We start from the raw sequence: 12,255 nt of genomic DNA on the forward strand, positions 1-12,255 counted from the left end.
CAACACATGCCATATTGTTCGTAAATTTCTAAACATAACACAAGATACTACATACAGAAATGATCCACAACGTATACATGTAAACAACAGCACTCCCTCACAACACGGTACACAACATACTGTAATATCTCCACCTCTAACCCAAACAAGCACACAAATACAACTTACCGAACAAACAAGTACAACAAATGATACAACATATACTACAATCAGAGATTCACCTCTGAAGCAAACCACATTATCACGACCCATTAGTATTCAACCCAAACGCAAAAGCCTAAACAGCACTTTAGACTCACAACATGACACACAACATACTGTAATATCTCCACTCTTAACTCAACCAACCACACAAACACAACTTCCTGAACAAACAAACGCAATAAATACAAGTAACGCAACACGCACTACAAAGACGCCCTCACCCAATAAAGTTACACGGCCTAGCACAGCTAAAAAACACAAAACTCCTTCTTCACATAAACACACCACGTTATCACAACCCACTCGTATTCAACCCAAACGCAAAGCCAAAGAAACACTTACACAATAAACTCTATTTAATAAAAGTACAGGAATTATTATAATGATATTTTTGTTTTGTTTTCTCCTTTCCTAATAGCGTTGACTATTGTGGCCATTAATAGCTATGTTGGTAAGTATGAATTACATACTATCTCTAGATTTCCAATGTGAGTGTGTGAATTTTTATTTTTATTATATTTATTTTATTTTTTTTAGGACCCTACATAACTTCACCAGACACAGACACAGACACTAATCGTTACTTGATTTTAATCCGTGCGATTAGTTAACCAGGCTAGACCTGAGTTCTCACAAGATACACCGACAATAATAATAATAATAATAATAATAATACACTAATCGTTACTTGATTTTAATCCGTGCGATTAGTTAACCAGGCTAGACCTGAGTTCTCACAAGAAACACCGATAATAATAATAATAATAATAGATTTCTTTATTAATTGTATATTACAATACATTTAAAGGCGAAGTTCACCATGAAAATTAATTTAAAAAAAGCTTCGTTAACATGTAACAATTTGCTGTTCTTCCACTTATCCTACTGATGACATTAATTACTTTATAATGAAGCTTAATCCTCTATACGGACGGACGGACAAGATAACATATTAGTGCTTTAAATCGGCCAAATTGCATCAGTTTAGATTTAGTAGGATTAATGGCTAAGCAATGACCTTCTGCATATTTTGCAAATCTCTCCAAATCGTTATTGATAATATTTATTGCTGCTTGAACATTGTTTAAATCAAAGGAGTAATAAATTTGACTGTTGTCTGCATAAAAATGCGAACAGCACTTAACAAGTGAACTAGAGAGCTTCATAGTGTTAAATTAAACAAAAGTGGCCCTAGAATTGATCCCTGCGGCACACCACAAGATACAGGTAAAGCATCCGACAAGTTGGTAGTGTTGAGTTTAACTTTTTGTAATCGATTATCCAAGACACTTATAGTAGATCCAAAGCCACTTAATAATGTGATCAATAGTGTCGAATGCTTTAAAAAAATCAATTTGCACCAGTGCGGTTAGTTGATTATTGTCATGTGCCACAAGACTATTATCCACTACTTTTATTAAGGCCGTAACACAGTTATAACCTTGTCTGAACCCTGACTGATGGGCCGGGAGTAAATCCGATTTATCAATATGAACTTTTATAATGATTGTTCTAGAATTCGTTCCAAAATTTTGGACCAATAAGGCAGAATGCTAATTGGACGGAGGTGGGCAAACTGCTGAGGTGGATTGACTTTAGGCAAAGGAATGACATGAGATGTTTTGATGTATGTTGTATTTCCCCAAATGTTGATATAGACAAAAATTTTCATAACCTGCCCACTATATTGTCTAGATTTAACCACCTGGCTCCTAATTTTTAGCTTAAGTTTTATATATTGCAAATATTTCTAATTTCTACGTGTAACATTCGTTTTATGTACACTACACACTAGTATGCTCACTTATATAATTGGATTATTTAATCTGTCGGACAAATAAAGGCTTATTATTATTATTATTCTCTCAATTAACGTGAAGGGCTATTGCTCTACCATACTATATATTTGGCGACGAGAAAAATGGCTTCTAGTTTGCAATTTGAAAAGTTATGTCCCAATAAAGAAGACTGGGTATACGACGCACAACGTTTTGCATGGTGACAACAAGAAATAATTCTCAAATATAATTCAAACGCAGCTACGCTAACAGAAATCGAAACATACGCACAAGCATTTATATATGAACAGAAACTTACAGTACAGATAAACAGAGTAGGTCACGGCATCTCGCATGTTTTTGGTAAAAGTGGCCCAGCAAAAAAAATAAAAATAAACAATGCGTACATTGTGGTAATCCATCTCATGGAAATCGTGAACGTTGTCCGGCTGAAAATAAACTGTGTTCGTCGCGTGGTAAACAAAACTACTTCGGACGAGTTTGCATTAGTGCGAGTCGTGCGCGCCTGAAAAATACAGAAGAGGGCGTTCTCGTCGGGAAAATCGCAGCACGATACGTGTACGGCAAAACGAAAACTGTGACACTTTGGTACACTATGACGTATCCACAGAATAAGACCTTCAACGTATCTAGTGATGCGTCAGACCGAGGTACAGGCACGGTAATTTCACACAAATTTCACGTTGGAACGTAACGCCTAATTGCTTTTGCTTCAAGGACCTGGACCACAGCAGAATCTAGATATAGTACTATACCTCTATGGAAGGAAATTTGACAGACCACAGACCGTCACAACATATTTTCAACGAACACCAAAGATTGCCAGTAATCGCCTATTGCACTGTGCTTTGATTTTGAGGAGCTATAATTATATAATACTGTAGGCTATAGCTAGATCTGACAAGTCCGATTGCTGTGAGTGAAACCAATCTTTCTAAACTGTTTTTTAGTAACACATCTCAGCAAGGAAATAATTAGTAGGTACCTTACCACACCACTTACAAAACAGTATAAAAAAAAATAAATAAAAGGTGAGGTCTTCTTTATCAATTATACTGAGTCTAACTGTTTTGAGCTTGCTTAATGCGATTTTCAAAAAATAGAAATCTGTATTGGTCAAATTAGAACGTATTTTTTACAACTTACCTGTAAATGTGGGTATAATACTTTGAGTTGCACCACTACCAGACGCATCTGTAAAAAGTTTCTGTGCTATGAAGCTGTTGCCATGAGGATTAAAACCCTGAACAGCAACAACTTGACCAGGAAAAACTGCGTAGTTGGAAAGTTTGCTAAGGTTCAGCTGCACACTGTTTCCATGAGTCAGTTCATGAGAACCTTCCAGTAATATTGCAGACGGGTCTAACTTGTCCACAAAATCTGAACAAATTTGCCCATATGTGGTAATCAAACCCTGTTAATAATCACTTGGAAAAAGTAATTGACAATTAGAACTTACTGATGCTTTCCCATATGAGTGTGGTTCTCCAAGGGAAAATTTCCGAAGTAGATATTTTCCAATGCAGTCCACCTTTAAACTTAAGCATGAAGCCTTTGAATGACTCACATTAAACATGTAAAGTACATCTGGTGAGATCGCTTCTGTCTCTCCATTTGAGTATATCTTAATTTGTACATCATTACTGCTGTCAGCAGGCTTTCGTTTAAAGGTGGCGTTCATTAAAAGTGTCTGTATACCATATGATACCTCCACTTTGCCAGAGTTAGTCCGTTGGGAAAAGTCATAGGTTTCTGAACTAATTGAAATTAAAATATACATAATAACTCAAAATGAAACTTACTGTAAAACTGGGCTCGACGCTATTTGATTGGACAAATGTAAGTCTTCTTTGAGCAAACTGTTCCGTTCTGGACTTCGTAACCTCTTTGCATTGCTTCTCTACAAAAATTTAAAAACAATACAATTTTGAGAGATTAAAAAATATTTTGTCGTTTGTGAGTAAGAAGTAAAAGAAATCTACATTAAAGGTAAATAACAAAAATGTAACCTTCGAGATTAGATGCGACTTACACTTACTTTAGATATTAAAAAAATGTACTGTTTGCGTTTCATCCGTGCGCACCCCCTTCTGCAGTTTTGAACTAGCTTTAGGGGTATTGTCCCTGAGTCAGAATTTTTTGCATTAGGTGAAGGTGTGCCAGACACAACATTTTGAACTGCTGCATAAATTAATTGCTCGAGATTAATAACTTTTACATATGACAACAAATTTGTCTAAGTGACGTTCTACCCTTAATGGTAGTCTAAACCTAACAAAAGGAATTAATTTCGACCAAGCACAGTTCTCCATCCCGACTTCTTATCGTAAACGGTTAGACGATCTCAAGAGCGACAATAGGGTAAGTAGTATCAACAAAAGGCGATGGGAACGTCTAGAAAGAAACATAACCACTCGTAATGTCAAAACTTTGTCAAATATCCTGTGTGTTGAAGAAGAGTACTCTCAAAGAGCGGTTGCAACGTCTGGACGAGATAAAATGTCACAGAGCGGACTATTTATGTGTACAAAGGGAAATAAGTTAAAGTACTTTTATGGTTAAAGCATATTTATTTTATGATCCAATTACTCATTATTTTGTAATTCTAATAAACAACCTTTCAAAGAAATATCTTCATGCGCATTCGCACGTCAAATAATTACAATATGTTTTCCTCTAACAGAAGCATCTGTGATTAAAATTTCAAAGAAATATCTCCATAAATAAAAAAAGTTCGGTTCGCGCACATTAATCGTCAAGATTTTTCTTGGCGAGGCTATAAGCTACCAAATTCAAAAAGAACGAACTAAATATATTGAAAACTGTAGGGTAGTTAAGGCCTCGGACGGACGGACAGAGAAAGGGGCTGCAATAGCGCTAAAAATGAACCTTCATAAAACGTAATTTATAATCGCCTGGTTACCAAATTAGAAACTTCACCTCAACCCAGAACTAACGCATGTTGAAGGGATTTTTGTTGTTTTCAGTTCTCCAGTACGTTTAGTTTTTAATGTCTCCATGTCCTCTTTTAAGACCGCGGCTTCATATCATACGACTTTAGATAAAATTAAAGTCAATGTTTCAGCCTCTATTTAGAGATTTGTTGAAAAAGGAAATAAGAATTTAAGGACAAGCCGTCGGCGTCGGTAAGAGGTAAAATAGAAATATGCCATGAAATTCCAATCATTCGAAAAATCTTCCCAAAAACGTTTGACTCGACAGCAACTCATTTTGGATCGCATAATATAAGAAAGCAAAGGAAGTGTTTTTTTAACTGATTGTAACGACCCCTTCATCCTAAACTGGGAGTTGAGTAAGAGTCATTTTGTTGATAGTCAGTTGACATTATGCCGAACATTATGCTTAAAAGCTTTCCCAATAGATGAAGAGCTGGTTACGGAAAAATAGTACATTGATGTACAAGTTTAGAAAAGTGTTAGTTTTCTAGTGAGTGTAAATGTTTGAATTCACGAGTGAGCGCAGCTCACGAGTGGATCAAATTTGCACGAGCACAGAAATTCACTTTTCTTACGTGTAGATCATGCTATTTTTTCGTGTAGTTTATTTACAAAAATAACTCTAATTGTAACGTTTTGTTTTGATGTCGAAGAATAATTTATTATAATATCAAAGTATGTTGAGCATTTGTTGATATGGTAACAAAACATACGAACAAGTAAATAATTTGTGAATAACGCTCATTTAAAATGAGTCAATCAAACGGGAATAATGAAAAAATTTTACAATTGGTATTAGAAGCAGAGTCAAGTTTATTACCTAAAAAGTCCAAAGTAAAGTACGAGAAATGATACCTACAGTTCTGTGACTGGAGAAATATAAAAAATGTGCGAGGAGCAAATGAAGATATTCTAATTGCGTACTTTGTTGGAAAGGTTTGTATTACTCGTATTTATAAAATTTATTAGCACTGATTTTTAAACATTCTTAGGCAAAAAAACTTAAAGCTGCTACACTATGGTCACAATACTCGATGCTGAGAAGTACTCTACAAATATAGGACAATGTGGATATTTCTGTTTATAAAAAGTTACTTGCTTACCTGAAACGTCAAAATGACGGTTATGTGGCAAAAAATCGAGAGTTTTATCGATGGATACCGTAAAGGAGTTTTCAGAAAAGTCTCCTGATGACAAGTTTCTGTTTATAAAGGTCGTGTTGGTAATTGCCCTACACGGACACTGTCGAGCGGAAGAATTACGGTTACTAAACGTGGATGATGTAGAAGATTGGGGAAATATTTTGGTCATAACATTAAACGACACAAAATCAAAGAAAAAACGAGCCTTCACAGTTACATCGGAGGATGAATTTATATTTTATAAACGTTGCGATCGTTTCCTCATCTTCTGGTGTAATATTTAATAACTTAACAAATTGTTAATTTATGATTTACAATAATAAACAAAATGAATGAAAAAAAGTGTTGCTAACAAGAAAAGTCTCACTTTTCTTCACGATTTTTGATTTAACAATACGCCACTTTTCTATTAACTACACGAAAAAGTGATTTATTGCTACATGGCTGATTTTTAGCGCATTTTCCAACGAAGTTGGGTGCGATTTTGCAGCCACTTTCTCTGCCCGTCCGTCTGTCCGAGGCCTTTAACTACTCCTACAGTTTTCAAGATATTTAGTTCGTTCTTTTTGCATTCGGTAGCGTATCGCTCTGGCACCTGAGTCAAAGAAAATCTTGGCGATTGAACTGCGCAATGTTAACTTTTTTATTTATTAATATATTTTGTTGAAATTTTAATCACAGATACTTGTAGTAAAGGCAAATATATCGCATATAGTAAAAATCAGATGTGCGCACGCGCAGACTGCGCAATGCCAACTTTCTTATTTATGGAGATATTTCTTTGAAATTTTAACCAAAGATGCTTATAGTAAAAGCAAACGTATTGCATATTGTAAATATCAGATTAATAAGCGCAAGACGCGCAATATCAACTGCGCAGTAAGTGTCTACTTCCTTATTTATGAAGATATTTCTTTAAAATTTTAATCATATATGCCTCTAGTAATGAAAAACATAGCGCACATAGGTATGGCTTTTGGGGAAGTATTGATCAATTTATGGAAAATGCGCTGAAGTTACTTGCCTTAGGGCGAAAACTTTTTACTTGTTGGTGTAAAGTATGCTGATATATAGGGAAGGATGGGCGGTCAAATATGTAAGATTTTAATAAAACTTCGAACTTTCCGACTCAGTGGCGTAGCGTGGCACGTTGGCGCCCGATCAAGATTTACCGCCCTATATACATATTTTAGGAGCTGGTTACCATTTTTAGTTCCCTATCATTTATTTAAAAAAAAAGAGTTCAAATTTCTTTCTCTATTCTGGATTTGAGTACCTTTAGAGCGAGTGATTCTTTAGGGTGGATGGGGGATTCACCTCTTGACATTATATCTATAAGCTTTCGTTTGATACCTATATGATCCATGTGGCATCCGATAAAAAAACACACACTACAATAAAGACAGACAGACAGAAAACAACGTATTTTTTCAATTTTTTTTGTATTGCGGTAAAAAGGATATACCCAACACTGTTTCTGAAGAAAGAAACGCAAGAATCAAAGAAGATAATTATATTTGAATTGCTTGATATACAGAGAACAGGAGTCTCTTTGTCATGTATTTTCGCCTCAGTTTTTTTTTCAGATAAAGCATCTTCAAGTCCGTCGATGGTCATCGTCATTGCTTACAAAATCAAAATTTAAATATATTTTCACCATTGAATAAAAACACTATTATTCAATGATTTTCACACAATTTTTTTATCGTCTCCTACTTTAGTTATTTTCAAAAGCTCCCCGGGATATTATTGGCAGGTATGACGCTACCGCCCCTACTAAATTGCTGCCCGGGGTGGACCGCCCCCCCTTCGCTACGCCACTGTTCCGACTATATTTACCTCTGGCGCTTTTGTTTTGAATCCGACGCAAAAAATGGACTTTTGGTACAGCAAAAGCTTTTTACAGCATCAAGGAGTTTTTAACAAATGATTTTTCTGACTTCGGTGACATTGTTCTCTGTGATTAAGTTGTGATAATATTAATATATATTAATTGTAACCTGTGATATTGTTCGTCTCACATATTTTTTCTGTAATTGTTTTCGGTTGACGAGTGTTAAAAACTTAGAATGTTTTATTTACACAATATACGTTATTATTACTATCAGCTTATGAAAGCACATCTTTTTTTGTATTTTTTTCGCTATGGTGCTTACTTTTCAAGAAAAGTTCAAATTAAAAAAAATTATAAAATAAATAGTTCAACTTTTCAATTTAGAATTTCCCAAAAACTAAGAAAGTCAAAAAAAAACTGCAATCGACTTTTTTGTAGAGTTTTGTATGCCACATTTGCCAGTGTGTGCAACAATGATTTCAACAAATTTTTTGTTACGGCCCTTTTAAATTGTATGCACGAGGTTCGTTTCTTGTGAACACGATAACCCCAAAAACGCCTGAACCGATTTTGATAAAATTTGGAATGTTTATAGGATTGTATCGTGAATCGCAAACGACCTATTTTGGTTTCGATCTGTTACCATCTTCAGGGTTTTTGAAGGTTTAAAAGGGTCATAACGGCTTTTCGCATGCATTGGCTAATGTGGCATAAGAAACTCTACAAAAAAAGTCCATAACAATTTTTTGTGAGTTGCTTAGTTTTTGAAAAATTTTAAACTGAACAGTTATAACTATTCATTTCATAATTTTCCTCAGAAAGTATCCTCATAGCGAAAAATGTTATATATAAAAAAAGATGTGCCTTGATGAGCTGTACAAAAAAGTCTCAACCATTTTTTGCGTCGGACTCAAAATAAAGGCGCCAGAGGTAAATACAGTCGTAAAATCAGCAGTTTTATTAAAATTTGACATATTTGGACCGCCCCTCTCAGATCTCGCTGGCAGACGTGACTTTTTCTACTTCACTATGTACCAGGATATTTTACACAAAAAATCAGCTATGTAGCGATAAGTCACTTTTTTCCATAGCCAGCTGTTAAGAGAATATGTAGAATTATCACCGAATGCAGGAGAATATCTCCAGAGGTATTGAGAAATGTACAATCTGGATTTGATCGAAGATTGTATTATTGTGTGAAAGTTATTGGAGGTCATTTTGAGCAAATATTCTCGTTAGTGTAAACCTTTTTGGGCTGTTTATACATATTTTTCAACTGTAAAGCGCAATTTCTCGCCAACTAATCGATTTAAAAAAGTGTAAGTAATGAAAACCCCCTTCCAAATTATAGGACATTTGACCCCTCATCCAATTAAAAATTGTGGGAGTTGCCACCCCTAGCACGGACTTAAAGCCCAAAGAATTAATTTTGCATAAAAATTATGCACTTTTATATAAAAATCGATTAGTTTTTGGGAACCACATTTATTTTACAGAGTTTTAGAGGGATACAAATTTTCGTTGGGTCATCTTGTGTATAAGAGTGCAAAACACCTTGTATTATTACTTTTTTTGTGTTAGAGAAGAATTAATTTGTTGAGAGTGCAAGGAGACTAAACTTTGGGATCTGATTCATTCGGAGCATCACTTTAAATCACAAAACTAAGGCGCTTGCAGGTACTTAGAATCAGTGCCTCAGTAAAAGTATTTATATGAATACAGCATTACTTGAAGAATATCAAAGTGGTTTCCTGGAAGATCTCATTACCTTTATAATGAAAGATCATTGAAGGTTTCGCTTCATTGGCATTTTTTAATCAGTGTTCATTTTTATCATAATTATATCAACATACTTAGACAAAGCATATGATTCAGCATCCATTCATGCAGTACAAACACAAAAATCATCTAATAATTTAACACTTTATTATCGAAATACAATTACATTCAAAAGTAACATCTATTATTGTTGCAATTGAGGCTCCTGCGAATGTCGAAAACCAAAACGACAAGCCCAACTTTCATAGACGAGTATGGATCTAGTCACGACTTATAATACACGTGCACCAGATCACACTCGTCTGCAAACATTGCGCGTAACGACTCACATGGACCAAGACGATTAGTAGTTATTCCTTAATGAGTGTGGATCTAGTCACGATTTAAGAAACGTGCCACTAGACCCATACCCATTTAGGACCGACCACAAAGAGGTGCACTGCATAAAAAACCAGATTATAGGTACAGATATAAGTAAATGTAACAATTGAAAAATTGCAGAAATCTTAACCAAACTGTTAAAAAAGCGATAATACATAAGCATAATTAACATTGTGCAAAATTTTTGTATATACAACAAAGCACATAAATTCTTACGGTAGAGGTTGTTTACACCTGTAGATGAGCGTTGTTCAACCAATAAACATACGATCTTTTCAAACTTTTTAAAACAAAATCTGTTACGCTGAATCAACAAGTCGTTGTATCGATCGCACCTACTTTTAAAATTCTAAAATTTGCAAGAAATATTTACACACTGACCACACACAAAACCAAGCGTCCACAAGCGTCTTGATGAATTCAACAAATGGCTGCCGAACAATAAAATAGCCTTGAGGAGTTTCCGAGAAGTTTGAAGACTTTTGCGCAACGTACTATCACGGACGTCACTCGCATATTACCGTCCTTTTCTACACAACGCGACACACGCGAAGTAAAACACGCACGTCACTTTTTAACATCTAATATACCTCAACATCTTAAAAAACTTACCTTTCCGGCAAACTTTAAGTAAAATATTTGCCGGAAAATTCTTTAAAAACTAACAAAACACCCGTTTACGGTAAAACGCGTGAAAATCAACTTAAAATTATTATTAAAAAATGGGTAAGTACAAGATGGAGTTAATTCATCTCAACTAATGTGCTTACAGTTGCACAATAAAAACATTCTGATTTTTCTACTCGCTAACCACTTAAATCAATCGTATAAAAAAAAAGGTACTTACTTTTGGAGTACTATAAATGCCGACTGATGGGGAATTCTGAATGCTGGAAGAATGAAGCCGATAGTTCAGTAAATCACAACCCTCGGTACAAATACCTTTCATCTAAGCGACTCTGGGATTTTGTAGATGTGGGAGTTTGTACGCTTGGTTTTATCGATGCGAATTCCTCACTTCGCTTTGCAAACTCCTTTCGTTCCATACCTTCGAGTGCGGCCAGGGTAGGCACAGCACTCGCGAGGTTAGACGCACTATAAGCTCCCCATTCGTTTGCCAAATCTTCTGCTGTTAAGTTATACAAGTTGCACATTTGTTCACCTATAAAGGAAAAAGTTTTGTAATATTCCATAACCTTACTTTCGCAAATAAAGTTCATACATTTTTCCAATACTTGCTCCTTGAGACTGCCATACAATTCAAAGCAACTTCTGAGATCGTTTTGTAAGCTACTATTATCCATAATAAAATATAAAGCAAATTCTTCTTATACTAAAAAAAACCGCCAAAATTTGTTAGGGAAATGTTATTGTTCTCCCTACCCTTTTCTTTTGCAGTTTGCACGAAAAGTTTATGGTTGCGTCATTGCCAGATTTTCATATATACAGGGAGATTTATATTTGAGTGAAGTACGAAATGCATATATACACATCAAGAACGCGCAAGCATACGTTTACAAATCTAAAATGTAGACTATTTGAGAAAAATCTCCGGTTCTGACTGGATTATGATTATTCTATATATACTTAGTTTCGCATTAACGTCTGCTTTTGTCTTTTACTACTATACACAGTAGATTAAAGCTGTATTAGACGATGCAATTTTTTTATTGCAATTTTTGCAGCAATTCATTGCCGCAAGAAATTGCACGAAAAATTGCTCCGTGTATGTTAAAATTGCACGTGCAATTTCTTGCGCCAAATATTGCAGCAAGACATTCTGCAATTTTCTGGTTATAGAACTTGTGCTATTTTTCTTGCAATTTTTCTTGCAATTTAGTAACTATTTTAGTAACATTTAATTTATAAAAAAAATAAAGTGGTATGCACTGGAGAACATTACCTCCTTATGCTATAATCAGGTTTGTTATTTAAAGTTAAAACTGAAATAACCTATTTACGAGGAATTCAAAAATGGATATGGCGGTAAAATGTAGCGAACTAGGTATAATAAAGCACAATAATTACTTGTGGCCCCAAAACCTGGAACTGTAGATTGGTCTTATTGGTTTATCGAGATACAAAAGTGCCTTTATATAGTGAAGATATATCAAACAACGCCTCTTATGGCAGCAAGTGTGCAAACTTATTCGCAGCGA

The 12,255-nt window shown here is 34.9% G+C and overlaps 1 protein-coding gene across 1 annotated transcript in view; it reads right to left on the bottom strand.

Annotated features, from left to right (window-relative positions):
• The window catches only part of LOC116164079 (DNA polymerase alpha subunit B-like), a 28,117-nt gene extending 16,636 nt beyond the window's left edge, over nucleotides 1–11,481 (bottom strand). The window contains exons 1-6 of the mRNA XM_031478208.1: nucleotides 11,319–11,481; nucleotides 11,039–11,258; nucleotides 10,944–10,986; nucleotides 3,806–3,903; nucleotides 3,463–3,760; nucleotides 3,150–3,417 (exon numbers count right to left, since the gene is read on the bottom strand). Coding sequence (XP_031334068.1) covers nucleotides 3,150–3,417; nucleotides 3,463–3,760; nucleotides 3,806–3,903; nucleotides 10,944–10,986; nucleotides 11,039–11,258; nucleotides 11,319–11,400 — 1,009 coding nt within the window. The 5' untranslated portion in view covers nucleotides 11,401–11,481. The remainder of the gene's footprint in view (nucleotides 1–3,149; nucleotides 3,418–3,462; nucleotides 3,761–3,805; nucleotides 3,904–10,943; nucleotides 10,987–11,038; nucleotides 11,259–11,318) is intronic.
• Nucleotides 11,482–12,255: the final 774 nt, after the last annotated feature.

Source organism: Photinus pyralis, unplaced genomic scaffold (genome assembly GCF_008802855.1).
Source record: "Photinus pyralis isolate 1611_PpyrPB1 unplaced genomic scaffold, Ppyr1.3 Ppyr1.4_LG1, whole genome shotgun sequence".
Classification (NCBI taxonomy): domain Eukaryota; kingdom Metazoa; phylum Arthropoda; class Insecta; order Coleoptera; family Lampyridae; genus Photinus; species Photinus pyralis.